Source organism: Setaria italica, chromosome IX, assembly GCF_000263155.2.
Source record: "Setaria italica strain Yugu1 chromosome IX, Setaria_italica_v2.0, whole genome shotgun sequence".
In the NCBI taxonomy this organism is placed as follows: Eukaryota; Viridiplantae; Streptophyta; class Magnoliopsida; order Poales; family Poaceae; genus Setaria; species Setaria italica.
Genome location: NC_028458.1, coordinates 39,135,482 through 39,155,085, shown reverse-complemented (window position 1 = coordinate 39,155,085; position 19,604 = coordinate 39,135,482). Strand labels below are relative to the sequence as shown.

Sequence of the window (19,604 nt, the reverse complement as noted above, 5' to 3'; positions counted from 1 at the left end):
TATAATTGGATTAGAGTGAACCTATTTTTAAAAAATTATAGGTTTTTTTTATTTTTATTTCAGTATTTTACAAAAAAATATTTTAATAAAAAATTGCAAATCTATACGCATATAGTTGTTTGAAATAGTTATAGCCAACTGAAACGGTGGAATATGCATTGGACCCAGCCTATCACGAGTTGAATTGGCGGAATTTTCCTTATCTGGGCAGCACATCTTATAAAAATCATAACTTTTTGACTTAATTGAAAATTAATTTTATATAAAAATTGTAGATCTCGACGAGATATACAACCTTGTAGTTCAAACTTTTGTTATTTGAAGTGCTCAAATAATTGACACAATGTTCATATTTAAATTCGACACAATGTTCAGATTTAAAATTCAAATTTTAGCCACCAAAATAATTCCAAATAAAAAGTTTGAACTATAGTAGATCTCATCGATACCTACAACTTTCATATAAATTCTGTTGATTCAACTGGAGATAAGGTGGGCCTAACATATATTCCGCCGTTTCAGTTGGCTATTGAAACGGCCATATGCGAATATATTTTCATTTTTTTTATTAGGACATATATTTTTAAAAACATTAAAATAAAAAATATATAATATAAAAAATTCAAATTATTTAGCCCAGCCCAAAGCTCACAGGTCCACGGTCCACCAACATCCAAGTCACAAAATTTCAAAACTCAGCCCAGCAGCAGCAGCAGCAGCAGCTCGGGAACGCAAACAAACCCCACACGGCCACACCACCCGCTACCTCATCCCCTCTTTCTTCTTCTTCCCAGTCCCCCAATCCAAAACCCCCCACCAACACAGTGTGCCAGCAAGCACTAACCCCCAGCCAGCCTCCCATGGCCACGGCCCCCCTCGCCTTCCGCCTCCCCTTCCCCTCCGCGTGCCGCCCCCCTCCTCCCAGAACCCTGGCCCCGCCGGCCCCGCGCCGCCTCCCTCTGCGCCTCGCCGCCGCGGCCGCGCGACGGTTCCGCCCGCCAACCGCGGACGACGAGCCCCCGGAGGCCGCGGAGGATTCGTCCCACGGCCTCAACCGCTACGACCAGCTTGCGCGCAGCGTCGAGCGCGCCCGGAGCCGGCAGCCCGAGATCACCCCGGACCACCCGCTCTTCTCGTCCCCATCCGAGGCCGGCGGCGCTGGCGGCGGGAGCTACGACCCCGACGACGAGTTCTTCGACGAGATCGACCGCGCCATCGCAGAGAAGAGGGAGGAGTTCACGCGGCGCGGGCTCATCAAGCCGTCTCCTGCTTCGCCGCCGTCGTCGTCGCAGTCGCAGCCCGAGGACGAGGTTCTCGCCGACGAGCTCTCCCCCGAGGAGGTGATCGACCTCGACGAGATTCGGAAGCTGCAGGGACTCAGTGTTGTGTCCGTGGCGGATGAGGAGGACGAGGAGGCGGAGGGGGCCGAGGACGAGGATGGAGACGATGGCTTGCCGCTCGACGAGGATGAGGAAGGCTTTGATGTGACCGAGGAGCTCGGCCTCGAGGGGGCCAGGATTCGGCAGCCAGCTTTCCGCATGACGCTTGCCGAGCTCCTCGATGAGAGCAAGCTCGTCCCGGTGGCGGTGACGGGCGACCAGGATGTCGCGCTTGCGGGGGTGCAGCACGACGCCAGCCTCGTGGCCGCGGGTGACCTCTTTGTGTGCGTGGGAGAGGAGGGGCTCGCGGGCCTGACCGAGGCCGACAAACGAGGGGCCGTTGCCGTCGTAGCCGATCAGGACGTCAACATTGAGGGCACCCTTGCCTGCCGCGCGCTGGTCATTGTGGACGACATTGCGGCCGCGCTCCGCGTGCTCCCTGCCTGCCTCTACAGGCGGCCGTCCACGGACATGGCTGTGATAGGTGTCACTGGCACGGATGGCGTCACTACCACAACTCACCTCGTCAAAGCAATGTACGAGGCCATGGGGGTGAGGACCGGCATGGTGGGCGTTCTTGGAGCCTATGCTTTCGGCAGCAACAAGCTTGATGCACGACCTGATGCATCTGGTGACCCCATTGCTGTGCAGAAGCTGATGGCAACAATGTTACACAATGGTGCTGAGGCAGTTGTGTTGGAGACAGCCACTGATGAGATGCCTCCATCTGGAGTGGACAGTGAGATAGATTATGATATTGCTGTGCTGACTAATGTTAAGCACACTGATGGGGAGGATGGCATGACCTATGAGGAGTATATGGGCAGCATGGCCTCTCTGTTCTCCAGAATGGTGGACCCTGAGCGCCATCGTAAAGTGGTGAACATTGATGATCCAACTGCCCCATTCTTCGCTGCACAAGGGGGGCTTGATGTCCCGGTGGTGACATATTCGTTTGAGAACAAGAAGGCTGATGTGTACACTCTCAAATACCAGCTTTCCCTGTTTGAAACGGAGGTTTTGGTACAGACACCGCATGGGATCCTTGAGATATCCTCAGGGCTGCTTGGAAGGGCCAACATTTACAACATCCTTGCAACTGTGGCAGTTGGCATTGCAGTGGGCGCACCACTGGAGGACATAGTCAGGGGCATAGAAGAGGTGGATGCTATCCCAGGCCAGTGTGAGCTAATTGATGAGGAGCAAGCATTTGGGGTGATCGTTGATCACGCGAGGACACCAGAGGCTCTGTCGAGGCTTCTGGATGGTGTAAGGGAGCTGGGCCCACGCCGGATCATCACTGGTATGATAATTTCTCTTGCAGCTATTGTTAACAATGCACACTGCCTACAGAGAGTTGTATCAGTCTTGAATTGTTGATTAGTTGTGTGTGGTGTCATATTTATTCTGTTTATAGTATTTGAACTGAACCTCCTGCTATGCTGTTCTATTTAGTTGTTGGATGTTGCGGTGAGAAAGAAAGAGGGAAGAGGCCAGTTATGACAAAGGTTGCGGCTGATAAAAGTGATGTTGTCATGTTGACATCAGACAATCCTGCAAATGAAGATCCATGTATGATTCGCAATTAATATTTAATATTTAGATCATATGTCAGGTAAATTCATAACTGTGCTGAATTTCTCACAAATTTGTTATTCTATTCTGAGCAGTGGATATCCTGGATGATATGTTGGCGGGTGTAGGCTGGACCATGGAAGAATACTTGAAATATGGTACTAACGATTATTACCCACCCCTTCCAAATGGACATAGGCTCTTCCTACATGATATTAGAAGAGTTGCAGTACGAGCTGCTGTTGCAATGGGAGAACAAGGAGATGTGGTGGTACGTTTTCTCCGAAGGTTCCCATTATCAGGAAGATTTCTGTAGCTCTGAGCCTCTGATCAAATAACACTGTTGTGAAGAAATTTTGAGACTAATAATCATGTATACAGGAGTTAAAAAATATAGTCCCTGTCTCATTAGTCACTCGATGCTTTCTTTTGTCTGTTAGATGAGTAGTGGAAGGACAAGTAAATTACTCCTATGTTACTGTTATTGCATCACTATCTAGAAAGTGGTAATCGTGCTACATTAATTCTGTGATGAGAAAGTAATCTTATTTCTTTAAACCATGCCAGTTATAATGCAGTAGTGTTCACCTTTTGGTTCATCATGATCCTGACAGCTATGCTTGTCCCTTCAGGTTATCACTGGCAAAGGGAATGACACCTATCAGATTGAAGGCGATAAAAGTGAGTTTTTTGATGACAGGGAAGAGTGCCGAGAAGCATTACAATACGTTGATCAATTGCATCGAGCTGGAATAGACACCTCAGAATTCCCTTGGCGGTATGTTTGTTCTAAATCACTGGTTACTAGGTCTTCTTCTTGTGAGTTTAGAGTTATTGCTAGATGGTTGAGCCCTTTCAAACATTTTTCAAGTATTACACAATTACAGAAAAGCTCACTGAACCCCCCCCCCCCCCCCCCCAGAAATCATAACCTATTAATTTTTGGAACTTGAATTCCTGATAACAACCTCGCATTTAGTGATTTCACATGCAGATTATATGTGAGTTTCACCTATACTGATTTGTATAAAATAACTCACATGAAAACCACCAATTTATTATCTTGCTCTCTTTGTTGTCACAGGTTACCAGAAAGCCACTGATTTTGATTTAGTCAAGATAGTTGAGTCGTGTTTATCTACACAAGGAGCAACATCAGATTCCCAGTTTTACTAGGATGTGCTTTTCAAAGATAGGCTATCTGAGCCCTGCAAGAAAATTACTTCTGCAAGTGCCAAGTTTTCTAACCAAAGTGCTAACAGCTAACAAAAAACTAGCTTATCAGTTATTCTGTTGTACTGCCATACTTATGTAGATGACCAGATGGTCCATGGAACTTCCCGTCCAGTAAATTGTGGTTGCTGTGATGGCGGATTGGTGAAGCTTCCTGGTTTCAAAACAGAGTGTAAGGGCTTTCTGGCGTCACAATTTCAAAACAGCATGTCCAATGGCAGCGAATATAAGATCTTTTGGAAGTTATCTTGCCATCTAGACTGAGTTTTACAGAATGCCTTTTAGTTGACAATTCATCTAGATTGTTTCCTTTTTTTAGTTGACAGTTTGTCTAAATTATTCATAGCTATAACTATCACTCTTTTTAGTCAATCTATCTTTATTGGTGATCTATCTCAGATAGAGTTTCGGCTCCTGGTAGCTCTTATTCTGTGCCTACCTTTTGTGCTACATTATTAAATCATCTGCACTCTTAAAATATGCTCATGAACGGGATCTAGTTCCTGTGCCTTCTTTACGCTGCATTATTAAGTCAGCTGCATGCTTAATATAAGCTCATGAATAGTAGTTTGCAGTGCCTGTACGTTCATTATACACCAGCCATGTGTCCTATTGCACTCTATCACGATGTTGTTTATTCTGGTTATAAAAAACGCTGGGTCTATGCTGCGTTTAAAAAAATCAGCTCCACATACTATGTGGACTATTTTGATCCTAGTAAAGTAACAGCTGGCCTTTTTAATCTGGTAAATGTTTTGTGTTGAAGTTTCAGTGATATGATAAGGCTTGTTTATTGCATGATTGCTTCTTATCTATGTGCACTCTCGGCCTCTGTAGCAAATCTTCTGACTTTTAAGATTATACAAGACTGATATTCTGCCATTCTACATGTACAATTTTATGTAATTAAATATTCTAGCACCAGATATTCCAACATGTCCATCTGATCATGTATTTAATAGCAGTATTTCCTTTTAGTTTTCTTTATTGATGCTTCCTATTTCATAGCTTCATGCCGTGTGCTTTACTCTCAATGAGTTGAAACTTGAGCCATCAAAATATTTCATAGATGACTGGATGAGTCAGTCAACTGAACAGGGCATTATGAAACGAGAATTTTTTGGTCTGATGTGACAAGTGATCACACTGAGTTCAGAACTGCAGGTAGCTTGGGAACTTCCTCCTTGCCACCTCTGTATGTCACTGTCGCTTGCTGTTGGCTTCCTCCTCACATGGTGTCACTGTCCCGCGTCCATAGTCTCTTGTATCGTAAGTCCAACGTCTGCGTGTTTCTTATGCCACCATACAAGGGGATCTTTTAAACCAAGGCTTCACGGCAAACTCTGCGAAGAGGATGGCGGCAGCGACGGAGAAGGTGTTCGTTGCGCTGCCGGCTGAGTTCAAGGCGGGGCAGTCCACGCTGTCGTGGGTTCTCAGCCATTTCGGTAGCAGCGGAGCCACCGTTGTGATTACACATGTGCATGTTCCGCCGCAGATGATTCCAGTGAGTACGTGTCTCTTGATCTTATATGCTCTGTTCTGTTGCTGAAGGAATTTGCAAATACTTGTTCGATGATTGTGGGCTTATGGCCACTAGAATTTGAGGCCACCGGCCACCATGAATTGATCATGATGTGTTGTGGGCCAACTCCTGCAGTTTGCTCACTCGTGTACCAATAAGGTGAATCATGTGCAATCCAAAATTATAGTAGTATCATATCAGATTAAATAGAATATATGCTAGTGAAATATTGGACTGTGAAGGTAAAAGAAGTGTCAGCCTAGCCATCTGCCTAACTCTTCCTGTAAGCTGGGAACAATAACGTTACCTTGCCTTTAGGATAAAACTAATCTATGATTTCTTTTATGGAATGTTGCGAACTGTACCTGTAACTGCTGCAGAGATTTTAATTCGACATGTGCCTGATGTGGTTAGATAATTTTATTAATTCTATCTTTTTTATGTCAGTGGGAGTCAAATTTCATTCTAGTAAACTGAGCCCGGAGCAAGTGAAACTGTTCAGAAGGATGGAACGTGAAAAGGCGAACAAACAGCTAGACGGCTATGTTCATCAGTGCTCGAAAATGAAGGTGCTATTTTGGTTCTTCCTCAAGTTCATGTATATATACTGTGCCGATGTGTCATATTCTTGTACATTTATCCTTCTCCATGTGGTTTTGGCTTGCAGTTGACAGCTTCAAAATTAGCATTAGGTCAAATGGGACAGGGTGGCTGAGGTCCCTAATGTTTTGTAAATTTCAATTTTCAGGTAAGATGTGAGAAACTAGTTTTTGAGAAGGAAGATGTGGTAGCTGGTCTGGTTGAACTTATTGGCCTGCATAGAGTCACTAGGCTAGTTATTTCAGCTGCTGCAGACAGGCAATACTCAAGGTAAATCTGACATAACTAAATCCTGTTTTTTTTTCAAATTTAAATTCTGTTTCTGGTAAACTTAGGAAGTTGTAAAGCCAGCATGTATCAAAACTATATCTGTCAACGTTGGTTTCAGAAAAATGGACAAACCTAAGTCTAGGACAGCAACAGAAATTATGCAGAGAGCTGATCCGTCATGCAAGATTTGGTTTACTTGTAAGGGACATCTAATATGTACCAGGTACAGTCTGAGCTGTAACTTTTGGATATCTGGTATCTAATGAGTTAGGGACTCCCAAATTTCTGATCAAGTTTTCTATGATAGGGGCAAGGAAGTGGAGCCTGCACCATCAGCTACACCTTTGCTTCCTGATTTTGATCACCAAGCTCTGCAGTTAATACCTTACCAGAAAGAGGTGCGTGACGGAGAGAATGCAAGGGCATCTCCTGGTTCTGAAGATTACGATGAGCTTATATTTTTTATTTTCTACCGCTGTTGTGTAGGATGACATTCAGTCGGAATTGGGGTTATATGATGAGCTCAAAGAGGCATGCATAGCAGCTGAGAACTTGATGAAGAGAGCTCTAAACGAATCTTCTAGGCGCCTAAAGGCAGACGACGAAGTGGTTTCAGCTCTTCAGAAAGTATAGTTCCTTGTTCTATATGATTATATACCAATTCATTGAGAAATAAGCTATTCTAGTTGCATATATTTTTTTAGATTTTGATCAGAACTTTGAATCTTCCAGGCAAATGAATACCAGGAGTTGTACTTGGAGGAGGTGAGGAAGCGCGAAGAGCTTGAAGAGGCTCTTGCAAGAGCAAACTGGGAAATCGCTCAGTTAAAACAAGCAAACCACCTGCCCATGGATGAGCAGAACACATTCCCTGACGAACTCCAAGAGGCAATGTCAGAGGAATTGACCTTCGAATGGCGCATCCTCGGCATGGATGACGTCCTCGGAACAGCTGGTCAAGACACTGAACCACAAAAGGAGCATGTCCGCATACAGACTGATCTTGACGCTGGTGGCAGAGAACTGCAGGCCCTGCTCAGCCAAAGCAAGCTGACCGCATTCTCGCCGTCGTCGGTCATACAGTCACCGTACGACGAAGAGTGCGTCCCTTCCTACTTCCTCTGCCCCATCCTTCAGGTGACTGCATCCTCATAACACAACACTGCAAAGGCACATCACTTCAGATGATTTCTGAATTGTGACAACCTGCATGTCGATCTGGAATAATCTGTGGCACTTTGCAACAGAGTTTCTGAACTCTGAAGATGGTTCCGTTGATTTTTGCAGGAGCCCATGAGGGACCCTCACGTTGCAGCGGACGGGTTCACGTACGAGGCCGGCGCCATCAGAGGCTGGCTCGACGGAAGGAACGACGCGTCCCCCGTGACCGCGCACCGTGAGCTCGCGCCGAATTTCGCGCTTGGCGCCGTGATCCAAGACTACACGATGAGGCGGCGGCGGCAGCACGGATTCTCGTGACGCTGTTGCACTTCGATTTTTGTTTCCCCACCGGTGAACTGCACTTGCTAGTGCCAGCTTCAGATTTCGTGGCCATATATACCCTTTTGCAGGCTTGTATACAGTGTGTTAGGTGGGGGTAACCGAATAAGACGAACAACATATGTGACGCTAAAATAGCTCTGGCTTCGGTTAGGAAACCCTTATATTCTGTGTGTTCAGTGTTCTCTTTGCCTGTTTCGTGTGTGATTCACTAATTCTGTGATGCGTGCAAGGTAGGCGACACCTCAGCCCCACGAGGCCACAACCCTCTCTGTCTTCGTTCATCAATTCTCAAAGCCATCGAAGTTGGGTACAGAGGGAGGGATACGTCGAGGAAGGAGGTGTTTGGGAGATAGGGCTAAACTTTAGTACCTGTCTATCAGATATTTGACACTAATTAAGAGTATTAAATATAAGCTAATTACAAAATTAATTGCACAACCCCTAGGCTAAATCGCGAGACGAATCTATTAAGCCTAATTAGTCTATGATTTGACAAGTGGTGCTACAGTAACCATTCACTAATGATGAACTAATTAGGTTTAATAGATCTGTCTCGCGATTTAGCCTAGAAGTTCTGCTATTAGTTTTGTAATTAACTCATATTTAATCCTTCTAATTAGCATCCGAACATCCGATGTGACAGCGCTAAAGTTTAACATGATATCCAAATGCCCCCTAACTCGCGCGGCAATGGCGTGGGCCCTACACCATATTGATCTTCCCTTACACGTGGGACCACTGTTAGCCTCCAACGTGTCAGGCGCGCGGCTCGACGGAAACGGACAAACCGATGAGCTCTCTTTCTTGGTTTCCTTCTCCCTCTTTCCTTTATCTTCCTTTTGCTTTTCCCAGTTGCCACTCCTTTTTCCCTTTCCTTTCCCATTCGCAAAGTAGGATCCGTCAGGGTTATTGCCGACCAATATGGAAGAGTAGCATACTAATCAGACTGTGTTTTGGGATGCAGAAATCACCTGGCTTCAGGTCTACAGAGCAATAAAAGAAAGTGCCAAGGCAAGCATTTTGGTCACCCTCGAAACTCCATTTGTGGTAATCTTAATTGCAAAACCCTAAGGGCTCCTTTGGGAACAGAAAATCCCGCCGGGTTCCTGTGATTTCCCTGTGTGGGCTCTCCACGCGAATTCCGTTCCCAGGCTAAATTTCCCTGGTATTTCCCGAATTCACTTCCTCAAGCCTCACCAATGTTCATCGTGTAGACCTTTTTGCAGACTAGATCATGTTCCCGAATTCACTGTTAAGTATGCATACCTTATTATTGCTTTTTTCTTGTTTCAATTATCATTTCAGTAAGATGTGAAGATATATGAATATTATCCAACCTTTTCATTGACCACCGATGTTGCATCGGTCCTTCACTAGCATCAGGATGTATATGCAGAGTTGTAGACTAATTTTTGTCTCTCCTGATTCCTAGTTGGCATCAAGATATTGTGCTATTGAACGCCGCCGTGGACATCTCGACCTGCGACACATCGGCTCCGCATTCCCGTCTACAACACCGCCGCTCGCCTCAGCCATCTCCGTCCAGGTGACTGCAATATCGCCGCTCCCCTCCCCATCTCGATCTACAGGGACATCTCCACGTCGGCATCACTCACCAATGCACCTCCACCTCGACTTCCTCATCTACCACTCCGGCAGTTCCAGCTCTCAAAGGTCGTCTTCTACGCCATCTCTCCTCCGGAGTTTATCTCGCATGGTCTTTGCAATTGTTCTCAGATATTTGCTGTTTACAGAGCACAGGAGTTTGAGGAAGGCAAATGGGAGGGAGATTTTTGCTGTTTGCTCGTCAATGAAATATTTGCTTGTGCTTTTTTACAATTTGTGGTCTTCGTCAGAACAAACCTAGTAGCACCTTTGTAATGCTAGTCACAAAACATGTTTTGTAAGCTCATTTGAGGTACAGCCGTAGTGTCTCTGACCAGATCAGGATTTGAGGTACAACTGCAAACTTTGCACCAATTTTGCATATGTGAAGAAACAAAGAAAAAGAGAGCATTGGTTTCAGCCAAGAGAGAGGTAGCAGGTAGAAAAACTGAAATTTGCAGCAAGTAGTTAAACAACTCTTTTTCATCAGTGAAACAAATTTTGCTTACACTGTACGCTATTTGAATGAGGTGTTGTGACTTCCTTCAGTACATTGTTGTTTTTCACATATGGGTATATATTTGCATCAATTGATTTGTTTTAGACCATTGCCAGCACTTCCTATATTATTCTAAAAAGTCATTAGACGCTACAGCTATAAGTTATCTGCAGAACTGGTGTTTCATTTTTGCCTAATATTACCTTGTGCACAATTGTCATGATCTTTTATTATTTATCTAATTGTAGATGTCTTAGGGATCACAGCAACGAGGGGATTCTTGAAGGATTGACTAGCTTGTCGAGGACATCGCTTCTCTAATCAGGTACTGTCATTACAGTATGCCTTGGTTATGTCCGATCCTATCAGGTACTAGCTAACTACAAGGAGATGCTGAGAATGGCAGATTCCACGTCCTGTACATGACACCCGAAAGAGCAACATCTTTACCCAGCAGGTTCTTTCTCCAACATTGGTACTTTACCCAGCAGGTTCTTTCACCAACATTTGTAGATAGCAACATGTTATTTTTTCTTCCTTGAATTAAGTTCAAACTTTGTTTGGAAGCCCATTGGTAATATGCTATCTGCCCAGTTGTGTTTATGTGAATGGTAGAAAAGGTTTAATCTACAATAGAGAAGTTGTGCGTTGCAGCAACCTGTTTGTTCCACAATTTTTTAGCCTAATGAGCCAGGTTCAGATATGAAACTGCAGCTTGAGTCTGTTTTCTTTTTTCATTTTCTTAGAACTGATTATGTTAACCACTGATTAATGGATTTGTTTGATTGTTCATGTACTATCTCTTTGAAAGCAACAGCTCAATGAATGATTGTTGGTTCCAGAACTGCTGCTAGCTAGTAGTTGTGCTGGTTTTGCTTATTCATTCAGATATGATATGCGATACCTGAAAGAAAGGAAAAAAGTTATTGACTGCATTCGATTGTTCTCCTTTGCTTTATTTTTTGGGTTCCAGTGCAGTCGAAATCTTCAACACGTGAAGATTGCATCAGACCCTCGATTTATACCTTTCTTCCATAACATTCAATATGACAAGTTATTCTGATTAAAATACCAGTTTGTATTTTTTTTGAATTCTCTTGACTAACTTGTGTTCAAAACCTCTGATTTATAGGTTTCCTCGGGCAAATCTCTGACAACGGTGGTATGAAGAAAACGCCATGTGCTTTACCATATGATATTGTGTAGTGTAGTAGCCATCAATTCTTATGCATCATCTAGGGCAAGAAGGGTTATGTAGGACTGAAGTTCTGTATGATAACTCTTTGGAGGCAATGTTGTGCTCATTTGTCTTCCAGTTATGGAAATGTTTTTTTTTCAATTTGTGGTCAAATGACTTGCTGTAGACATACGGTGTACCATTGCAATGGCCTGATGATTTGGTGGTAGATCTTGCTTCTTTATCTGCATGCCATCTCAAATGAGCTGCTCATGTACATTGCTATCTGATGGTTTGCTCATGTGCAAGATAAAAGTGATGCTCTGTATGGCATGTATTATTGGTTGGTATCTTTTTTTTTTAAAAAAGAGAGCATGTGTTGGTATTGGCGCCCTGCGTCAGGAGCTCAGGACTGCCCTGCCCCTGCCCTGTCTCTCCAAACAGCGACGGGGGAGGGGGCAGCACTGCTCTGCTGGTGGAGGGGGATTGCGAAGTCCATATAATCCCCATTGAGGTTATTCCTCTTCCCGGGGCTAATCAGCCATGACCTTCCAAATTAGCCCTAATTGAAGTTCCAAGCCCGTTTTCAGATAGCAAATTAAAATTTTTATTCGGTCCTTCTCTCTGAATTAACGGGCCCAAATTTACTTTAGAAAAGCCGGGCCCGTAAACTAGCTGCCTTTTGCTGCAGGCCACCGGTAAAACCGGCCTCACAGCAGATCTGCAGGGTTTTAGCCTAGCCCAGCAAAAACGGCGGAGGCATCCATCCGGCCTTCGCGACTTCTCTCTGTAGCTGTAGGCGCAGCCCCGCAACCCCAGGACCTGACCCTGACCTGACCATACTCCTCTCCCTCCTTTTCCTGGCCGGGGCCTCGCCGCGCGAGGCGATCTCATCTACCTCGCCGCCGCCATCACCGCCTCCGCCTCCTCGCAGGTTGGTGCCCACCATCTCCCTCCGGATCCGTCGACCACATCTTCGCTTCTTTTTTCTTCGATTGTTCAGTCTCTGTTCGCTTGTAATTGTACGTTTGTTCGTTTGTTTTTTCCTCCTGTTGCTGTCGTTTGATCCGTCCCGTTTTCTCTTCGTGTCGGACTAGGGTTTCGCTCCCGCGCCGTCGGGTGTGCTTACATGGAGAACGGCGGCGTCGTCGGCGGGGGGCGCCCGGAGGATCGGGCGGGCGAGAACGGCGGAGTCCCCGAGGCGGAGGAATCCGCCGTGAAGACAGTGGCGGCGGAGGAGGAGGGCGGTGTTGACGTGGTGGTGGAGGGCGGGGACGATGCGGTTGCGGCGCAGGATGGTGACGGGGATGAGGTTGGGGAAGAAAATCGGGGCCCGGGAGGCGGTGCCGTGGAGTCGGGCGCGGCCGGGACGCCGCTGACCGGCGATCACCAGCCAGTGGTGACGCCGAACACCAGAGTGGTGCTGGAGACCGGGCAGCGTGCCGCGGAGAAGTGGGATGAGGCCAGTCCTCGTGCCGAGATCGACATCGAGGAAAGCATTGCCAGTGATGTGAATCAGGAGAGTGCAGATGAGAATGCAATGGGGCAAGCGATCAGGGAGTATGTGACTGCAGCTGTTTTGGCTGATCGTACAAAGGGGAAGAGGTTAGAGAAGGACATGAAATCTTCAGCTGAGCCTGCTGTTGTCGTTGAGGAATTGGACGGTTTGAGCTCCTCAGATGATGAGAATACAGCTACCTCTGCACCTCCTGCACAATCCACAAGCAGTAGTTCTACTCCTGCACAATCTAATAGCGCTGTTTCTGGTCGTTCCAATGGTCCCTCGTTGCCATCTCGTCCTGCTGGGCTTGGTTCGTCATCTTCCTTGTTGCAGCCTCCTGCTCGTCCTGTTCAACAGGTCCGCTTCAATGGATCCGCCTCTTTGGCTACTGAGTCTGCTGAGGATGATGGAGATGGGAATGATGAAATTCATGAGAAGCTTCAGATGATCCGGGTTAAGTTTTTACGTCTTGCTCACAGGTTCGGGCAAACGCCTCATAATATGGTTGTTTCACAGGTTCTGTACCGCCTTGGACTGGCAGAACAACTTAGAAGAACGACTGCTAATGGGTCATTTAGCTTTGACCGGGCAAGAGAGATGGCAGAACGTCTTGAAGCTGCTGGAAATGAGCCCCTTGATTTTTCATGCACCATCTTGGTTCTTGGTAAAACTGGGGTTGGTAAGAGTGCTACCATTAATTCGATTTTTGATGATACCAGGTTGGATACAAATGCTTTTGATTTCAGTACTAGAAAGGTTCAAGAAGTGGTTGGTACAGTTGAGGGAATCAGAGTAAAAGTGATTGATACACCTGGACTTTCATGCTCATCTTTAGAACAACACCACAACCAGAAGGTTCTCAACTCTGTGAAGAGGCTTATTAGCAAAAACCCTCCCGATATTGTTCTTTATTTTGACAGATTGGATATGCAGAGCAGGGACAATGGTGATGTCCCTCTGTTGCAAACCATCACAAAAGTGTTTGGAGCATCAGTCTGGTTCAATGCCATTGTCGTGCTAACTCATGCTGCATCTGCACCACCAGATGGGCTTAATGGAATTCCTCTGAGCTATGAGATGTTTGTCACCCAGAGGTCTCATGTAGTGCAGCAAGCTATAAGGCAAGCTGCTGGTGATATCCGTCTTATGAATCCAGTATCCCTGGTGGAAAATCACGCAGCGTGCAGGACAAACAGGGCTGGACAGCGGGTTTTACCAAATGGACAGGTCTGGAAGCCACAGCTGCTGCTTCTTTGTTTTGCTTCGAAGGTATTAGCAGAGGCTAATGTACTCCTCAAGTTGCAGGATAGTAATCCAGTTGGTAAACTTTCTCGTACGAGGATTCCTCCGCTGCCTTTCCTCCTCTCTTCCCTTCTTCAGTCTCGGGCCCCACTGAAGTTACCAGAGGAGCAGTTTGGTGATGATGATGATCTTGAAGATGATTCAGCAGATGATTGTGATTCAGATGATGATTCAGATTATGACGATTTGCCTCCTTTCAAGCGCCTCACAAAAGCTCAGCTTTCCAAGCTGAATAAGGCACAGCAGAAGGCATATCTTGAGGAGTTAGATTACAGAGAGAAGTTGTTCTACAGAAAACAGCTGAAAGAGGAAAGGATGCGGCGTAAGTTGATGAAGAAAATGGCGGCAGAAGCCAGCACTCGAGCAAATGATTTTAACAACAGCAACTCCGAAGATGATCCTAATACTCCAACCAATGTTGCAGTGCCTATGCCTGACATGGTACTGCCCTCATCTTTTGATTCAGATAATCCTAGCCATCGTTATCGTTTTCTGGATACACCAAGTGAATGGCTTGTGAGACCTGTGTTGGAAACCCAGGGTTGGGACCATGATGTTGGTTATGAGGGACTTAATGTCGAAAGATTGTTTGCTGTCAAAGGGAAAGTTCCTCTGTCCATATCTGGGCAACTAACAAAGGACAAGAAGGATTGCTCTATGCAAATGGAGGTTGCAAGTTCAGTTAAGCATGCTGAGGGAAAAACTACTTCACTTGGTCTTGATTTGCAGTCTGTTGGCAAGGATATGGCATACACAATTCGTGGCGAGTCAAGATTTAAGAACTTTAGGCGCAACAACACAGCTGCTGGGATATCTGCTACGCTCCTTGGGGATTCCGTATCAGCTGGTGTGAAGATTGAAGACAAACTGATAGTGAATAAGCAGCTCAGGGTCCTGGTAGGCGGTGGCGCCATGAGTGGGAGGGGTGACGTGGCCTATGGAGGCCGCCTCGAAGCAACTTTGAGGGACAAAGATTACCCAATCGGGCGGATGCTTTCCACACTTGCATTATCTGTTGTGGATTGGCATGGGGATCTGGCGATCGGCTGCAACATCCAGTCTCAGATCCCTGCTGGAAGAGCTAGCAACTTGGTTGGGCATGCGAATCTAAGCAACAAGGGGACTGGCCAAGTCGGCATTCGCCTGAACAGCTCGGAGCATCTTGAGCTTGCGCTTGTTGCCCTGGTGCCTATATTCCAGAACATCAGAAAGCTGTTACAGAACTACTCTGAATCTACTTAGTATTTGATTTACATATAGGCCTGAAAAAGACAGTGAGAGCGTCATAGGGCAACTCTAGCATAAATTAGAACTTTCTATTTATTTTGTTCTTTCGTTGGCAACTTTGTAACTATGCTTTCTTCTGGGCTCGTTTTTGGTGAAAATTGCAGCATAACACATCAATGCAACATTGAGCTCTTTCTGGTGAAGCTGGATTGCAAAATTCATCCTTCTACTTTGCCAGATTTCGTCGGCTTATTACTGTTATCTAACATCTGAATCACAGTTGCAGGTTGCTGTTCTAGTTTCTGGATAAGTGTATTATATACGAGTCTTTAAATGTTTCAGTTAGTGAATTTCCAGCCATGCTATATCAGAGCTTGTGACTCGATCTGGAGTATTGAACCAGTCAAATTGTTACGTTTTACTTTTACGCGCACAACGTTTTTAAAGAGGGTTTGACAACGAGTCTCACCAAGCCATGGTCTACGGCCTCCGCGTTCCGCACTGCACGTCTGATGGCCCAGTGCACTTGATATTTTTTTCTTCAGTTCTTTTTCAGAGCAATCACCCTTCTGTACTACTCCTATTGCCCTGGCGCAGCAGTAACTGACCTACTACTCAGCTCGAGAAGAATAAGATGGCCCCGCCTGGGAGGGTGACGCACTGATGCTGACATGGAAGGGCGGGGCGTAGCTGATTCCTTCCTTGGACGGGGTCGGCGCTCTGCAGGCGTTGGAGAGCGGCAACGAGCAGAAAAGGGACAGCTCTGCTTGGCAAGATTCCCCGTTTCGGCGGGGACAGAAATTTCCATCCCTGTTTCGTCGCTTTGGTCTTGTTGCGGTCTTGCGGATGAGTCGTCGCCAAGGTAACTACTATTACAAGGTTTTATTTATCCACCTGCGGATCCACGCTCTTGTTCAGAGATTCTTGCCTTTTAAGCTACACAGAATCTAGTGAGCTTTTGTCAAGAAGGTAACTAGTGAGGGTGCGCCAAATTCTTACGAGCTCTGTGCTCTTATCGGTTCTTCAGCTCCTTTGAAAGATTGCAGCCTCTGAACTGCTTATACTGGCTCACTCACTGCATGGATGAACAGCGTTGAACTAGATGCTTGTTACTTGGAGCCTTAGAGGGCATAGGCAAAGGCTCTGCAGACTGTGTGGTGCGATGGTCTTGCTTACTGTTCTTCCAGAAATCAACCTTTCGGGTTGTGGTGCAGACTACTCTATGGCAGCATGGATTTCATGAGCTTAATAAATAATGTTAAGTAGCAATGGCGCCCACCTTCGCCCCCCATCGCCGCCCCGCCCCTCGCCGGCGACGACCGGACCTCCCTCGCCCTTGCGCCTCCTCCGCAGATCGCTACCCCGACAAGCACCCCTGCAGCCGTGCCCCCCACCACCAACCTCCCCACGCGCGCGTTCCTCCTGGGAGAAGTTCTTCTCCCCGTCCCCGCCTCCGCCTCCCCGTGATGGCCGGCCGGTGCCCATCGACGACGAGTGGGTGCCGGATTCGCCAGATCCGCGCGTCCCCTCACCTGATCTACGGCCTCCGACGGCGGATTTGGTGCCGGAGCGCCACCCTGGCAGGCGACCGTCCTACGCAGAGGCAGTCAAAGGGGGGGCCTTCAATTCCTCCACCTATCCTCCCGTCCGGCGTTCCAAAGAAGACCACCGTGGCCCTGCCAGAGGATGGGGCAGTAACTCCGGCGATGCGACTGCTCTACGACGCATTCAACACACCACGGCGTCAGCAGCTTACCGGGCCAAGCGCGGCACGACACCGGGACTTCAGACGCGTCAACCAGCTCAGGAGTGGCAGCCAGTGATGCGCCGTCGGGCGCGGCAGCGTGCGCCGCCCGAGAGGCCGCGACGCGACGGCGGAGATGACCGCCACTACAGGAGCTCTTCAAGGAAGCCACCCACCAAAGCTCTGCTCGCCTTCAACCGTGTGACTGCGGGGCGCTGCTTCATTTGCCTTGCGCCTGACCACCGAGCTGCTTCCTACCGTGACCCGGTGCGCTGCTTCCGCTGCCGGCGCTTCAGCCACAAGGAGCGTGACTGCAAGGCGAGGACCGCCGCATCCTCTGCAACCCGTCCCAAAGCCCCCACCAGCCACCGCCCCGTTCCCCCTACGCCACGCCCAACATCCACGCCCCGCCCACGCAACCACGCCCCGGTCGCCACCACGCCGTGCACCTCGACCACCTCAGCTACCCCACTCCCACCGTCAAGCCACAAAACAGCCAGCAGCATGGCCATTGGCGACCCTCACACGCGACCGGAGGTTGAAACGATCTTCATCTCCGATTCCTTCCACCTTGAGCACGACGCGAGGGAATGGGAGGCCTGCGCCCTCGTCCCATGGGCGCTACACCTACCGCCGGGTGCCGGAGCCTGGGACATTGCGGGGCTCATCAGCAGGGAGCTCCACCTGCGCCCCGGCGAAGTCAACGTCACGCTTCATCAACCGGAGCCTTACCTCATCCGCTTCAACAGTGCGACACAGGCGGCGGAGGCACGGCGCCGTGGATGTTTCACCGGCGGGGGTATCGATATCTGCCTCCGGCCATGGCGCAGCTTCACCCACGCCCTCGGCTTCCGCATCTTCTACAGGGTGCGGCTCTGCCTCGACGGCATCCCGAGCCACGCCTGGACGCCGGAAATCGTCGAGCACGTCATCGGCCACAAGTGTGCGCTGCAGCACATCATCACTGACCTCGTCCAGCCGGCGGACTCCAGACACATCGAGCTCTGGGCGTGGACGGTGGACCCGAGCGAGATCCCGAAGAAGGTATGGCTCGCCTTCGTCCACAGCCCGACGACCAAATCCTCCACCTTCTCTATGTCGGCCGAACCTCCCCTAACATCCTGGCAGCAAGGAGCCCGCTATGAGGTCTTCATCCATATGCCCCTCCTGGAGGACTACACAGCGGCGGTGCGCAATCTACAGCAAGCCGTCAATGACCCGGAGAACATTACTCCGCTTCGTCGCCGGTATGAATGGCGGTATGGCCTCATCGATGGTGCCCCACCGGACGCGAGGTCACGCTTCCCAGCTAGGCTGCCTCGACCGCCGTGAGAGCCTGAACCACGGACCCACAGCGACCGCGGCGACAGAAGGACGGAAGACCAGCGACGAGGAAGGAACGGTGCCTCTGGTGCCGCTGGCGCCGGGCGCGGAGCTTCCGGCGAAGGCGACGCGGCTGGTGGCGGACACGAGCGGGGATGACACGCTCGCCAGGAGGACAGGAGCCGAACCAAGCACCGGGCGGCTGGACAAACTTGCAAGCGAGATTTTGTCTGGCCGCCCCGGCGCGGGGACGACGACGACGGCGACGAGCACCGCGACTATGACCACCCAGGCCACGGGCGCAAATACGGCGACGCCTACTGGGGCTGCACGGATGCTGGGCGCCGCGACCGCACCAGGTCACCGCCCCGCCGCAACTACGCGCCGCCACAAGGACGACACCATGCTCTGGGTGCACAGGAGCAGAGCATCCACAACCCATCTCAACTCTGAGCTCTGTTCCAGGCCCAGGCGACCGCGATGATGAAGCACAACCAGGTAACGGCACCAACTAACTGTTTTGCTTTGGAAGCCAGGAACAGGGGACTTCACACCGACGACTACACACGCAAGATCTCCTGGCTCACCGACCGCCTAGGCTTCGACGACACATCCCCGGGGGAAAAATACTGGTCCGCAACCATCTCACTACCCCAAGTCTTCAGCACCCTGCGGGCGGCACTCCTCCCGACGCCGCCATCGCCAACGGTGGCGGACATCGAACGAGTGCTCGACGCCATGTCCTTCGGCATCAAGCAGGCCATGGTTACTGTGGGCCGCGACGACGTCATGGAGAATGGGCCACTTGCTATCGAGCCAGCGGCCCAGGTGACATCAACCCATGAGGTGGACACAACCCAGCTGGGCCACCGGTCCACATTGCTTGGCCTGGGCGTGGCCTACGCTTGTGGCCCGACTGTGAACGGGGCCTCGTTGGGCCACTCCCCCACACCGGGTCACACGCCAACGACGCCAGTCCGGATGGCGGCACACGACGGCCCGGTGGCACAGGGGGCACTCTCCCCGCCCGTTGCCGGGTCTTCAGCCCACGCGGCCAGCTCTGCAGGGGGGGGGGGGGGGGCTGGTTGGTGTCGGCCTGCCACCCGGCGCCGCTCGCCAAGGCAGGCCCAATTCTGGCATGGGC

At 49.0% G+C, this 19,604-nt stretch overlaps 3 protein-coding genes and 1 long non-coding RNA gene across 8 annotated transcripts; all 4 read left to right on the top strand.

The window, feature by feature from the left end:
- The first annotated feature begins 784 nt into the window (after window positions 1-784).
- On the top strand, window positions 785-4,433 carry LOC101782682 (UDP-N-acetylmuramoyl-L-alanyl-D-glutamate--2,6-diaminopimelate ligase). Its single transcript, XM_004983679.4, has 5 exons — window positions 785-2,682; window positions 2,835-2,951; window positions 3,050-3,225; window positions 3,587-3,732; window positions 4,039-4,433. Exons 1-5 carry the CDS (start codon window positions 861-863, stop codon window positions 4,055-4,057), a joined length of 2,280 nt encoding a protein of 759 aa, XP_004983736.1. The 5' UTR covers window positions 785-860; the 3' UTR covers window positions 4,058-4,433.
- A 375-nt stretch (window positions 4,434-4,808) lies between these two features.
- Window positions 4,809-8,264, top strand: LOC101783103 (U-box domain-containing protein 33). 2 transcript variants are annotated; one of them, XM_004983680.3, is made up of 8 exons: window positions 4,809-5,695; window positions 6,157-6,278; window positions 6,458-6,579; window positions 6,698-6,802; window positions 6,887-6,977; window positions 7,066-7,206; window positions 7,312-7,716; window positions 7,867-8,258. In XM_004983680.3, exons 1-8 carry the CDS (start codon window positions 5,542-5,544, stop codon window positions 8,056-8,058), a joined length of 1,332 nt encoding a protein of 443 aa, XP_004983737.1. In that variant the 5' UTR covers window positions 4,809-5,541; the 3' UTR covers window positions 8,059-8,258. The 2 variants fall into 2 exon arrangements, with proteins under 2 accessions (XP_004983737.1, XP_012698171.1); XM_012842717.2 differs by having other exon boundaries at window positions 5,559-5,691; window positions 7,867-8,264.
- Window positions 8,265-8,660: 396 nt separating this feature from the next.
- LOC105913607 lies at window positions 8,661-11,609 on the top strand. Of its 4 annotated transcripts, none has more exons than XR_001163013.2 (4): window positions 8,661-9,247; window positions 9,515-9,756; window positions 9,837-10,643; window positions 11,319-11,609. It is a non-coding gene; the product is annotated as an uncharacterized LOC105913607 (long non-coding RNA). The 4 variants fall into 4 exon arrangements; XR_002675878.1 differs by having other exon boundaries at window positions 9,515-10,511; window positions 10,593-10,643; XR_002675877.1 differs by having other exon boundaries at window positions 9,515-10,643.
- Window positions 11,610-12,102: 493 nt separating this feature from the next.
- On the top strand, window positions 12,103-15,695 carry LOC101782006 (translocase of chloroplast 120, chloroplastic). Its single transcript, XM_004983678.3, has 2 exons — window positions 12,103-12,297; window positions 12,461-15,695. Exon 2 carries the CDS (start codon window positions 12,493-12,495, stop codon window positions 15,406-15,408), a length of 2,916 nt encoding a protein of 971 aa, XP_004983735.1. The 5' UTR covers window positions 12,103-12,297; window positions 12,461-12,492; the 3' UTR covers window positions 15,409-15,695.
- Window positions 15,696-19,604: the final 3,909 nt, after the last annotated feature.

Coding starts and splice junctions, on each gene's coding strand:
- LOC101782682 (XM_004983679.4), top strand. CDS start 861: ATGGCCACGGCCCCCCTCGCCTTCCGCCTCCCCTTCCCCTCCGCGTGC. Junction 2,952..3,049: donor TCCTGCAAATGAAGATCCAT/GTATGATTCGCA, acceptor TATTCTGAGCAG/TGGATATCCTGGATGATATG. Junction 3,226..3,586: donor GAGAACAAGGAGATGTGGTG/GTACGTTTTCTC, acceptor TTGTCCCTTCAG/GTTATCACTGGCAAAGGGAA.
- LOC101783103 (XM_004983680.3), top strand. CDS start 5,542: ATGGCGGCAGCGACGGAGAAGGTGTTCGTTGCGCTGCCGGCTGAGTTC. Junction 5,696..6,156: donor GCCGCAGATGATTCCAGTGA/GTACGTGTCTCT, acceptor TTTTTATGTCAG/TGGGAGTCAAATTTCATTCT. Junction 6,978..7,065: donor TAATACCTTACCAGAAAGAG/GTGCGTGACGGA, acceptor GCTGTTGTGTAG/GATGACATTCAGTCGGAATT.
- LOC101782006 (XM_004983678.3), top strand. CDS start 12,493: ATGGAGAACGGCGGCGTCGTCGGCGGGGGGCGCCCGGAGGATCGGGCG.